This window comes from Phaethon aethereus (genome assembly GCF_964289735.1).
Source record: "Phaethon aethereus genome assembly, contig: HAP1_SCAFFOLD_764, whole genome shotgun sequence".
NCBI lineage: Eukaryota > Metazoa > Chordata > Aves > Phaethontiformes > Phaethontidae > Phaethon > Phaethon aethereus.
In genome coordinates, this window is record NW_028114306.1 from 1 (window position 1) to 12111 (window position 12111).

At 73.3% G+C, this 12111-nt stretch overlaps 3 protein-coding genes across 3 annotated transcripts; 2 read left to right on the forward strand and 1 right to left on the reverse strand.

Moving 5' to 3' along the window:
• Positions 1–60: 60 nt before the first annotated feature.
• OPLAH (5-oxoprolinase, ATP-hydrolysing) lies at positions 61–5879 on the reverse strand (the record flags this gene model as incomplete). Its single annotated transcript, XM_082015689.1, has 17 exons — positions 61–162; positions 234–394; positions 540–691; positions 912–1024; positions 1110–1248; positions 1962–2099; positions 2165–2335; positions 2911–3023; positions 3109–3377; positions 3446–3513; positions 3679–3817; positions 3884–4049; positions 4135–4330; positions 4411–4534; positions 4614–4728; positions 5265–5456; positions 5712–5879. Coding segments are annotated over 17 exons (2526 nt in total), but the record flags the coding sequence as incomplete, so codon positions are not given.
• A 284-nt stretch (positions 5880–6163) lies between these two features.
• Positions 6164–7773, forward strand: EXOSC4 (exosome component 4; the record flags this gene model as incomplete). The annotated part of the gene is made up of 3 exons (XM_082015688.1): positions 6164–6373; positions 7127–7333; positions 7414–7773. The coding sequence occupies exons 1-3, from the start codon at positions 6203–6205 to the stop codon at positions 7771–7773; spliced, it is 738 nt and encodes a 245-aa protein (XP_081871814.1). The 5' UTR covers positions 6164–6202.
• A 1020-nt stretch (positions 7774–8793) lies between these two features.
• On the forward strand, positions 8794–12104 carry GPAA1 (glycosylphosphatidylinositol anchor attachment 1; the record flags this gene model as incomplete). The annotated part of the gene is made up of 11 exons (XM_082015690.1): positions 8794–8867; positions 8952–9131; positions 9238–9349; positions 9455–9602; positions 9892–9993; positions 10088–10284; positions 10990–11186; positions 11265–11430; positions 11478–11597; positions 11674–11870; positions 11945–12104. Coding segments are annotated over 11 exons (1653 nt in total), but the record flags the coding sequence as incomplete, so codon positions are not given.
• Between the last annotated feature and the right edge of the window lie 7 nt (positions 12105–12111).

The following is a 12111-nucleotide window of genomic DNA, read 5'->3' on the forward strand; positions in this document are numbered from 1 at the left end:
CCGGCGCCCCTGGGAGGGGGCGTCCCCGCCCCCCCGCGTGCCCGGGGGTCCCGCACTCACGGGCGTGATGACGGTGAGGTCGGGCAGGTGGCTGCCCCCCGCGCAGGGGTGGTTGCTCAGGATGACGTCCCCCTCCCGCAGGTCCTCGCCCAGGCTGCGGATCTGCGGCGGCACCGGGAAGGGCTGAGCGGGCGCCCGGGGGGTCCCGGGGGTCCCGGGGGGGTCCCTCCTACCTGGAACTGGACGGTCTCCTGCATGGCGCCCAGGTGGACGGGGATGTGGGGGGCGTTGGACACCAGCCCCCCGTCCGGCCCGAAGAGCGCGCAGGAGAAGTCCAGCCGCTCCTTGATGTTGGTGGAGATGGCCGTCCGCTGCAGGATCCGGCCCATCTGCTCTGCGGGGGGACGCGGCGGACCCTCGGGAGGTGGTCCCCGCCCCGCACCAACCCCCTCGTCCTGGCTCCCGGGGGGCTCCCGGGCCCCCCGCCATCCCCAGCGGCCGTTCCCCGGCCCCCCGCCCGGCGGGCGGCCGCCCCCGACCTGCGATGCTCATGAAGCGGTGGGAGAAGATGGAGAGCTGGACGGCATCGAGCTGGGGGCCGACGGGGCGCGGGGGCCCCGAGCCCACGGCGATGCAGACGTCGCCGAAGCGGGTGAGGCTGGCGGTGCAGCCCGGCTCCACCACGACGGTGCTGGGGGAGGCAGGCGGCGGCACCGGGAGCTGGAGGGGTGCGGGGCTCCCCGGGGGCCCCGCCAGCCCCCTGGGGTCCCCGCCGTCTCACCAGGGTCCCCACCAGCTCCTTGGGGTCCCACCATCTCCCCGGGGTCCTGCCAGCCCCCTGGGGTCCCCGCCGCCACCCTGGGGTCCCCGCCAGCTCCTTGGGGTCGCCGCGGCCCCCCCAGGGACCCTACCTGTTCTTGTCGATGATGATGGCGGGGCCGGGGACGGCGTGGTCGCAGGCCAGCTCCTCCAGCAGGAACACCGGCGTCTCCAGGTACCCCTCCTCGAAGTAGCACCGCGTCACCTGCGGCACCCAGCCCCAGCCCCACGCCGGGTCACCCCCTGCCCCCCCGGGACCCCCGGGGTCCCCGGGAGCCCCCCGCCCTCACCGTCTCCACGCGGGCCGGTTTCCCGCTGGGGGCCACGGGGGTCTCGCAGCTGATGCCGCTGCTGCCGGTGCCGCGCACCCGCACGTCGTCCACCACCACGGGGCGGTCGGGGATGGTGAAGCCAAACTCCGCCAGGTACCTGTGGGGCGGGAGTCGGCACGAGCCGCGGTGAGGGGGGACTAGGAGACCCCCGGGCACCCCCAGCATGGTGCAGTGGTGCAGCACCGGAGTGGGGATCATGGTGCTGGGATGGGGGATTGTGGTGCCGGGACGGGGATCATGGTCAGGGCGGGGGATTGCGGTGCCGGGATGGGGATCGCAGCACCAGGACCGGGATCACAGCACCAAGATGGGGGACGGCAGTGCCGGGATGGCAGCACCAGGATGGGGATGGTGGCACCAGGGTGGGGATGGCGATGCCAGGATGGGAGATGGCAGCGCCGGGATGGGTATCATGGTGCCAGGATGGGGATGGCGGCATTGGGACAGGGATGACGGCACCAGGACAGGAATCATGGTGCCAGGATGGGGATGGCGGCACTGGGATGGGGATGATGGCACCGGGACGGGGGATGGCAGCACCAGGACGGGGATCATGGTGCCAGGATGGCAATGACGGCATCAGGACGGGGATGACAGCACCAGGATGGGGATCATGGTGCCAGGATGGGGATGACAGCACCAGGATGGGATGATGGCACCGGGACGGGAGATGGCAGCGCCGGGACGGGAATCATGGTGCCAGGATGGTGATGACGGCACCGGGATGGGGATGACGGCACCGGGATGGGGATGACGGCACCGGGATGGGGATAATGGTGCCAATATGGGGATGACGGCACCGGGACGGACCGGCTGGTGAAGGCGGCGCGGAAGTCTCCGGCGCGGCAGGACTGCGCGGTGGGCGGGTGGCCCTTGGCCGAGCACATCAGGGCGCAGTCGGTGCCCTCGTAGCGCAGGTGCAGGAAAGCCTCCGTGCGGATCTGCTCCCTGCGGGGCAGCCGCGTCAGCGGCGGCGCGGTGTGCCCGCCCCCCCGGGACCCCCGGCCGCTCACCCGGCGAAGCCCTGCGCCCGCAGCGCGTCCCGGCACTCCCGCTCCAGCGCGGCGATGCGCCCGTCCAGCCGGGGGAAGGCGGCCGGCTCGTAGCGGAGGGCGCAGGGCGCCTGCGCCTCGTGCACCACGTCCGCCAGCGCCAGCCCGTAGGCCGACAGGATCCCGCTGTACCTGCGCGATGCCCACCCGCGCCGCTGCCACCGCCGCGCCCGCCGCCGCCTCCCGGGCACCGCAACCCCCCGACCCCGCGGGCACCCCCAAACTGAGTGCCCGGGGACACCCCCCAACCCATCACCCAGGGGCACCCCCAAACCCTGCACCCGGGGACACCCCCCAACCCATCACCCAGGGGCACCCCCAAACCCTGCACCTGGGGACACCCCCCAACCCTGCACCCGCGGGCACCCCCAAACACGATGAAGCCACCTGGGGACCAGGGCACCCCCAAACCCCGCGTGTCCACCTGGGGACCTGGGCACCCCTAAATGCATCTGCCTGGGGCCCCCCCAAAACCCAAAGCACCCACGTGGGAACGGGGGCACCCCCAAACCCAACAAATCCGTCTTGCGGGGACCAGGGCCCCCCCCCAACCCCACCCCACCTACCCAGGGAACATCCCGGCACAGCCTGGGGGAGGCTGGGCACCCCCCGGGCACCCCCACCCTGGCAGGACCAGCCCCCCCAGTCTGGCAGCACCGGCAGAGGGGGGGTCCCCGCAGCGTCCCCCCCCGCCCCGATCCACCTACTTGTGGATGAAGACCCTGCTCATGCCCAGGGCGCGGGCGATGGCGCAGGCGTGCTGCCCGCCCGCGCCCCCGAAGCAGGCCAGCACGTGGCGAGCAGTGTCGTGGCCCCGCGCCTGCCGGCGTGGGGGGACACGGTGAGGGAGGGACGCCGGCGCTGGCGCCGGGCACCCGCGGCCCGTTGCCCCGTGGCCACCCCACCTGCGTCAGGGCGCGGATGGGCCGGCACATGGCCTCGTTGGCCACCCGCACGAAACCCATGGCCACCTCCTCCACCGAGAGGGGCTGGCGGGTGCCGGCACCGGTGCCGGCCAGGAAGGCGTCAATGCGGGTGGCCAGCTCCTGGAACGCCCGCGCCGCCGCCTCCCGGCACAGCGGCTGGTCCTCGCCCGGCCCGAAGATGCGAGGGAAGTACTCGGGGAGCAGGCGGCCCAGGCAGAGGTTGGCGTCGGTGACGGTCAGCGGACCCCCTGTGCCAGGATGGGGATGGTGAGCGCGGCACCGCGGCACGGCACCCGCCGGCACCGCAGCCACTCACCCTTGCGGTAGCAGGCTGGGCCGGGGTGGGCGCCTGCCGACTCGGGGCCGACCACGAAGAGCCCGGACCTGGAGGGGAGACGTCGGCGGGAGCAGGAGGGTCCCAGCCATGCCCGTGCTGCCATGCCGCAGCTGAGCCGGACCTAGGCTCCACCGAGCCCGCTCGTCCCACCGTGCCCTGCCCGGGGGCACCCATGGGTGCCCACAGCGCCCACCCGGGGCACCCTCACCCACCTGAAGAAGAGCCGGGAGCCGCCGCCAGCCGCCACGGTGTTGATGTCGAGCTGCGGCGCCTGGATGCTGACGCCGGCGGTGCTGGCCTCAAAGACGTGCTCGTACTCGCCGGCGTAGCGGCTGACGTCCGTCGAGGTGCCTGGGGAGCGCGGCTCAGCACCCACCCCAGTGGGACCCCCGCTCCGGCCCCCCCGGCCCCGCTCACCTCCCATGTCGAAGCCGATGACGGGCTGCCCGTCCTCGCGGCGGTAGGTGGTCATGGCGTAGCCCACCACGCCGCCGGCCGGGCCCGAGAGGATGGCGCGGGCCCCGCTGAAGTGCTGCATGGGCGTCAGCCCCCCGTCCGAGCGCATGAACAGCACCGGCACCTCCTGCGGGCGGTACCGGTGGGACAGGCACTCATGGGGGGTCCCGGTGGGGCGGGCGCCCGTGGGGGGTCCCGGCAGCCCCGCTCACCCGCAGCTGGTGGGCGAAGCCGGCGCGGAAGCTCTCCAGGTAGCGGTGGATGCAGGGGGTGAGGTAGGCGTCGGCGCAGGCCGTGTAGCCCCGCGGCACCGCCCGCACCATGGTCGCCACCGCGGAGGAGAGGGAGACGTGCCGGAAGCCCAGCTCCCGCGCCAGCGCCCCGACCTGCTCCTCGTGGCCGGGCCAGCTGCCGGGGAGAGCGGGGACGGCGTCGGGTGCGGGGGTCCGGCTGCACCCCCCTCAGCCCAGGGCCCCCCCGGGACTCACGCGTAGGAGTGCAGCAGCAGCACGGCCAGGCTGCGGATGCCGCGGGCCAGCACCCCCTCCAGCTCCCGCCGCAGCGCCAACAGCTCCAGCGGCCGCTGCACCAGCAGGGACGCGCCCGTGGAGCCTGGGGACAGCCGGGGGTCCCAGGGGGTCACGGGGGTGATGTCCCCGCCGCGCCCCCCCCCCATGGCCGTGGTCCCCACCTTCGAGCAGCGGCAGGGTCTCCTTCCCTGGCAGGCGGCAGCCGGGCTGGTGCGGGATCAGCCGCTCGTCCACCTCGATCACCTCCTCGTACAGCACCTCGGGCACCGCCACCTCCTGCACGGGGGGACGGAGACGTCGCCCGGGGCCACTGCGGGACAGCCCCGCTGCTGTGGGGCAGCCCCTGCCGCCCGCTCGGGGACACGGTGGCCTCGCCGCACGGACGGAGCTGCCGCTGGCTCCCGGCCGGCCGGGGCGGCACGCGGGTGCTGGCACGGGGCCGGGGCTGGCGCGGGGCCGTGGCGGGGGCCCAGCGGCGCTCACGGGACGCGGCACCGGGTTCCGGGGACTTCCCACCGCCGCCAAGGACATCCGCGCCGGGCAGAGGACGCGCCGGGCCCCACCGAGCTGGGATGGCGTGGGTCGCACGGGGACACGTTGCCCCGAGCCTGGAGGGTGCTGGTCACGGGGACATGCCAGCCCAGTTCCAGGCGATGTGGGTCACAGAGGGGCTGCCCCAAGACCAGAGAGTGCAGGACACGGGGATGCAGCACCCAGAGCCCGGATGGTGTGGGTCAGGGCGACGTGCCACCCCAACCCTGCCGGCACGGGTGTCGCGGCGGTGCCGCCACGCCGGTGGCGCCGGGCCTCACCAGGTCAAAGATGTGGGGCCGGGCCTGGCTGCCGATGTGGAGGAGGTCGCGGAAGCCGCGGGTGACCAGCAGGGCCAGGCGCTCGCCCCGGCGCTCCAGCAGCGCGTTGGTGGCCACCGTGGTGCCCATGCGGATCCACTCGATGCCAGAGGCGTCCAGGGGCTGATCCCGCGGCACTGGCACCCCACTCTCCTGCCAGCACCGCGACCCTCAGCCCCACCGTGACCCTCAGCCCGCAGCCCCCCCGGCACAGGGCAGGCGGGGGGTCTGGACCGGACCAGGCTGCCGCAGCCCCGGGAGGGGCACCGGCGTGGGGGGTGGCCTGGGGCCCTGGAGGGGTCTCAGGGTCCTGGGGAGGTGCAGTGGGGAGGGTCCCGGGGGGTCGCAGGAGGAGGTCCCGGGGGAAGGGTCCTGGGAGGAGGGTCCCGGGGGGTCCGGCGGCCGCACCTCCTCCAGGACGCGGCGGATGCCCTCGGTGGGGGCGTCTCCGTAGCCCGGGTCCTCGGAGAGCAGCTTGAGGACGCGGACGCGGCCGCCGGGGCAGCGGGCGAAGACGTCGGTGAAAGTGCCGCCGCGATCGATGGCGAACTGGAACCCGCCGGGGCCCGCCGCCATGGCGGGACGGGACGGGACCGGACGGGACCGGAGGCGCGATAAGGCTCGGCGGGGCTCGGCACGGCTCGGCTCGGCTCGGTACGGCACGGCTCGGTATGGCTCGGTTACAGCTCGGTACGGCACGGCTCGGTACGGCTCGGTACCCGCCGCTCCCGGCCGAGCAGCGCCGAGCACCGGGCCCCGCGAGGGCGTGGCCACGGAGGGGGGCGTCGTCGGGGAGGGGCGTGGTTTCAGACGAGAGGGCGTGGTCTCCGGGAGGGGAGCGGCCCGCGCAGCGGCATGCCGGGAGTTGTAGTCCTCCCGCGCGGGGCACGCCGGGAAGCATGGCGGCGCCGGAGCTGCTGTCGGACGAGGGGTACCGGGCGGACGGGCGCCGCCCCGCCGAGCTCCGCAAGGTCCGCGCCCGCATGGGCGTCTTCGCGCAGGCCGACGGCTCGGCCTACATCGAGCAGGGCAACACCAAGGCGCTGGCCGTGGTCTACGGCCCCCATGAGGTGAGCAGCACTGGACCCCGGGCCCTGCGACCCTCCTGGGCCCCTCTGCTCCCCGGGCCCTCCGCCCCTCCTGGGCCCCTCTGCTCCCCGGGCCCTCCGCTCCCCCGGGCCCTGCGACCCTCCTGGGCCCCTCTGCTCCCCGGGCCCTCCGCTCCCCCGGGCCCTGCGACCCTCCTGGGCCCCTCTGCTCCCCGGGCCCTCCGCTCCCCCGGGCCCTGCGACCCTCCTGGGCCCCTCCGCTCCCCCGGGCCCTGCGACCCTCCTGGGCCCCTCCGCTCCCCTGGGCCCTGCGACCCTCCTGGGCCCCTCCGCTCCCCCGGGCCCTGCGACCCTCCTGGGCCCCTCTGCTCCCCGGGCCCTCCGCTCCCCGAGCCCTGCGACCCTCCTGGGCCCCTCTGCTCCCCGGGCCCTGCGACCCTCCTGGGCCCCTCTGCTCCCCCGAGCCCTGCGGCCCTCCTGGGCCCCTCTGCTCCCCGGGCCCTGCGACCCTCCTGGGCCCCTCTGCTCCCCCGAGCCCTGCGGCCCTCCTGGGCCCCTCTGCTCCCCGGGCCCTGCGACCCTCCTGGGCCCCTCTGCTCCCCAGGCACCCCGCCCCACTGGTCCCCCTCCATCCCCTCCGCTCCACCCCGTCCCCCCCGAGTCCCTCCGCGCTCCCCACCCCCAGCTCCCCGCGGTGTCCATCCGGGCCGCGGGGGTCCGGTCCCTCCCCCCGTTGCGCCGCTCCCCCCTATCCCGTCTGTACGCCCCCCGCAGATGCGGGGCTCCCGCAGCAAGGCGCTGCCCGACCGGGCGCTGGTGAACTGCCAGTACAGCATGGCCACCTTCAGCACCGGCGAGCGCCGGCGCAGGCCCCACGGCGACCGGCAGGCAGGCGAGCTGGCCCTGCACCTCAAGCAGACCTTCGAGGCCGCCATCCTCACCTGCCTCTACCCCCGCTCCCAGATCGACATCTACGTCCAGGTGACCGGGGGCGCGCAGAGAGCCCCGGGGGGGTGGTTCCCGGCACGGCCCCCGCCTGACCGAACCCGCCGCTCCCCCAGATCCTGCAAGCCGACGGCGGCAACTACTGCGCCTGTGTCAACGCGGCCACGCTGGCGGTGATGGACGCCGGCATCCCCATGCGGGACTACGTCTGTGCCAGCTCGGCTGGCCTGGCCGATGACACCCCCCTGGCCGACCTCAGCTCCCCCGAGGAGGCGGCGGGGGGCCCGCAGCTCGTGCTGGCGCTGCTGCCGGCATCGGGGCAGATCGCCCTGCTGCAGCTCAGTGCCCGCCTGCACCAGGAGCGGCTGGAAGCGGTGCTGGAGGCGGCCGGGCAGGCCTGCCGCTCCCTCCACGCCGTGCTGGACCGGGTGGTGCGGGAGCGGCTGCGGGAGGTCACCGCGCTGCTGGGGGATTGACCGCGCCGGCCGCTCCAGCGCTGCCGGGGCTGCGGTGCGGCACCGGCCTGAACCCCGTGCCAATAAAGCGCCTGTGCCGTACAGTGTCTGCTGCGTGTCTCCCCTGGGGTGCGGCCGTGCCAGGGCGGGGGGTCCCGGCTGTCCCTGCCTCCAGGTGCCAGCCCCCCCAGCACCGCGGTTCCCAGCCGGTGCGGCACCTTGCACACCCACCTCCCTGCACACCCAAACCACCCCCCTTGCACACCCACCCTATCACATGACCCCTCATACACCCACGTTCCCGTCACACAGCTCCATGCACGCCCCCACTGCCCCCTCTCAGAGCCCCTTCCATCCCCCTCGCACACGCACCCCGAGCCCCACGGACCCCCCCCTTGCGCGCCCCGCCCCAGGGGCGCCGCCCGCGGGCGCATGCGCGGAGCGGGGGCGGGCGGTGCCCATCGATGTCTCTGGGCTCCACCCGTCGGCCTAGCCCCGTTCCGCGGGCGATTGCGCGGCCTGTCCGGGCGGCGGGACCGAGAGGTGGGGGGGATCCGTGGGGCAGGAACGGGGCTGTGGGGGGCCGGGGCCGTAGGGGTTGTGCGGGTCAGTGGACGGGGCTGTGAGGCGTATGTGGGGCTGGGGTGGAACTGTGGGGTGTGTGTGGAGTGGAGACGGCGGCGTGTGGGGCCGGTACGGGGCCGTGGGGTGTGTGTGGGGTGCAGGAACGGGGGCCATGGGGTGTGTGGGGGTGCGGGGATGGGGGCCACGGGGCATGTGGGGCAGGGCCAAGGGCCATGGGGTGTGTGGGGTACAGGAACGGGGGCCATGGGGTGTGTGGTGTGCGAGGACGGAGGCTGGAGGGGGGCAGGGACAGGATGTTTGGGGACAGACCCGGGGGCTGCATGGGGGTCCGGGTGGATCCGTAGGCAGCCCCAGGTGAGGGGTGCCTGTGGGGCCAGCCCCCCCCTAGTGCCCGTGGGGACCCTGTCCTCCCGCCCACCCCCAGCAGCCCGGGCACGTCGCCCCCCAGCCCCAGCCATGGGGCTGCTGTCGGACCCCCACTGCCGGCGGGTGCTCTCCCGCCTCATCCAGCGCCTCAACACCCCGCTCTGGTGAGTGCCGGGGGGCTGGGGCCCCTCCTGGCACCCGTGGCCGGGGGGCATCCCCCTCCCTGAGGCCCCATCTCTGCCCCACAGCGCCCTGAGCTACGTGGCGGGGCTGGGCTGGTTCCTGGCCTTGGCCTTCCAGCCCCTCGCCCCCCGCACCTACATGTCGGAGAACGCCATGGGCTCCACCATGGTGGAGGAGCAGTTCCTCTTTGGCGAGCGGGCCCTCTCCTACGCCCGTGAGTTTGCCGGACACAAGAAGAAAGCAGGGTGAGAGTGGGGTTCTGCGGGTGTTGGGGGGGGATGTGGTGTGGGCAGAGGTGCCCCCCGGGGAGGGATTTTGGGGAAGCTCCATCCTGCCTGTGCTGCTCCCCAGGGGCATGCCAGCAGCCTGGCTGGAGAAGACCATGTGGAGCCTGGGGCTGGAGGCGCACCGGCAGCCCTTCTCCCGCACGCTGCCCTTCCCTGACGAGGCCCGCGAGCGATACGTGCGTACCGGCCCCCCTGCCCCAGACCGGTGGCCCCCCCGCGTCCTGGGGCGGGGGTCCTGGCTGAGGCCGCCCCCCCAACTTCCCCCGCCCTTCCCTTGGCAGATGGTGAAGGGCACAAACGTGTATGGGATCCTGCGGGCGCCGCGCGCCGCCAGCACCGAGTCGCTGGTGCTGAGCGTGCCCTGCAGCGAGGGGCCCCACAACAACCAGGCCGTGGGGCTGATGCTGGCCCTCGCCTCCTACTTCCGAGGTGAGTCCCCAGGATGGGGGTTCGATGCCCCCTCCCGCAGCCCAGCGCCATCTCGGGGGGCTCTGGGGCAGTGGGGCAATGCCCAGGGGGTCCCCTGGGGTGCTGAGCGTCCCCGTCCCTGCTCCCGGGCAGGTTCACCCAGGGGAGCACCGGGGCTGTGCCGGGGCAGGGACCGAGCTCTGCCGGGGCTGTGCTGGCTTTACTGGGGCAGGGACCAGGCTCTGCCGGGGCTGTGCCAGGCTCTGCCGGGGCAGGGACAGGTCTGCCGCAGCCGCCATGTTGCCTTCAGGCCAGATCTACTGGGCGAAGGACATCATCTTCCTGGTGAATGAGCACGACCTGCTGGGCATGGAGGCCTGGCTGGAGGCCTACCATGACGTCAACATCTCCGGTGAGGTGGGGGCTGAGGGGGGCTGCAGCCGTTCCCCGGCTGTGCTGCTGCACAGGGGGCCGGCGGTGGCACTGACGCGGCACGGTGCCTGCAGAGGTGCAGTCCTCGGGGACGCTGGGCCGGGCGGGGGCCATCCAGGCGGCCATCTCGCTGGAGCTGAGCAGTGACGTGGTCACCAGCTTCGACGTGGCGGTGGAGGGGCTGAACGGGCAGCTGCCCAACCTCGACCTCCTCAACCTCTTCCATGCCTTCTGCCAGAAGAACGGGCTGCTCTGCACCATCCAGGGCAAGGTGAGCCTGGCCGGGCGCATCCCGGCCTGCAGCGGCCTCCTGGGACGCACGGCCCAGCCCTGCCCTGGGGGAAGCTTCTCTGCCATGGGACCAGAGTTCCACGGGTGGCCAGGAAGGGCAAGGGCATCCTGGCTTGCGGCCAGCAGGAGCAGGGCAGGGACCGTGCCCCGGCACTCAGCACCTCGAATTCCGTGTTCGGGTCTGGGCCCCAAGACAGACACTGCGGTGCTGGGGCGAGTCCAGAGAAGGGCAGCGAAGCTGGAGAAGGTTCTAGAGCACGAGTCTTGAGAGGAGCGGCTGCGGGAGCTGGGGGTGTTCAGCCTGGAGAAGAGGGGGCTGAGGGGAGCCCTTATCGCTCCGCAGCTGCCCGACAGGAGGGTGTAGCGAGGTGGGGGTCGGTCTCTCCTCCCAAATAACAAGCGACAGGACGAGAGGAAACGCCTCAAGTCGCGCCAGAGACGGTTTGGATTGGGTATTGGGGAAAATGTCTTCCCCGAAAGGGTTGTCCAGCACGGGAACAGGCTGCCCAGGGCAGTGGTGCAGTCACCACCCCGGAGGGATTTGGGAGACGCGTGGACGCGGCGCTCAGGGACGCGGTTTAGTGGTGGGCCTGGCAGCGTCGGGTTAATGGTTGGACTCGGTGAAGTTTTCCAGCCCTGGTGATCCGGTGGTTGTGTGGTTCCATGACACGGGCTCTCCCCGCAGCTGCAGCGCTCGGACTGGGACTCGCTGCCCGCCTACGCCCACAGCCTGCAGACGCTGCTGCTGATGGTGCTGGCCCAGGCGTCGGGGCAGCCCCAGGGCGACCACGGCCTCTTCCTCCGCTACCGCATTGAGGCCATCACCCTCCGCGGCATCAACAGCTTCCGACAGTTCAAGTATGACATGACCACCGTGGGCAAGTGAGTGCGGGGCTGCGGGGGTGGCCGAGGGGGTCCAGGGGCACAGCCTCCCCCGCTCGCCGTGCCTGGTGCCCGCAGGACGCTGGAGGGGATGTTTCGGAAGCTCAACAACCTGCTGGAGCGGCTGCACCAATCCTACTTCTTCTACCTGCTGCCCTCCCTGTCCCGCTTCGTCTCCATCGGCGTCTACATGCCGGCCTTCGGCTTTCTCATCCTCGTCCTTGTCCTCAAGATATCCTTTTGGGTAGAGGGCAGGGGGGTGCGGGGGGCTGGGAGGTGGGCGAGGGGCAGCCAAACTGCTCCGCTCCTTTCCCTGACCACCCCCACGCTCTGGACCTCTGGATGAAGCTGAGCAAGTGCGAGGCGGGCAGCACCGAGCGGCTCTGGGACGGCGACCACATGGCCGGGGAGGTCAGGGCCCTTCCCCTCCTCTGCCCCTCCCCGAGGACGCCCCGGTCCCGCCATCCTCACCCCCGGCTTTCTGCAGGAGTCCCGGCCCGGGCTGCTGGCGCTGGTGCCGCCGCTGCTCATCTGCCACGCCGCTGGCCTCGCCCTCTACTTCTTGCCGGTGCTGGGGCAGCGCGTGGCCACCCAGCACTTCCCCGTCTCCGAGTCGGAAGCCGTGGTGCTCACCGTCATTGCCATCTATGTGGCCGGCATGGCTCTGCCCCACAACACCCACAGGTGCTGGGCAGTTTGGGGAGGGGCCCGTGGGGTGCCGTCTGCCGCAGCCGTCAGGCTGAGCGTCGTCCCCGCAGGGTGCTGGCGGGCGGCGGCAGCGACCGGGGCTGGATGACACTGAAGCTGCTGGCGCTGCTGTACCTGGCTGTGCAGCTGGGCTGCCTCGCCCTCCTCAACTTCTCCCTCGGCTTCCTCCTGGCTGCCACCATGGTGCCCGCCGCTGCCGCCGTCCAGCCCACCGGCC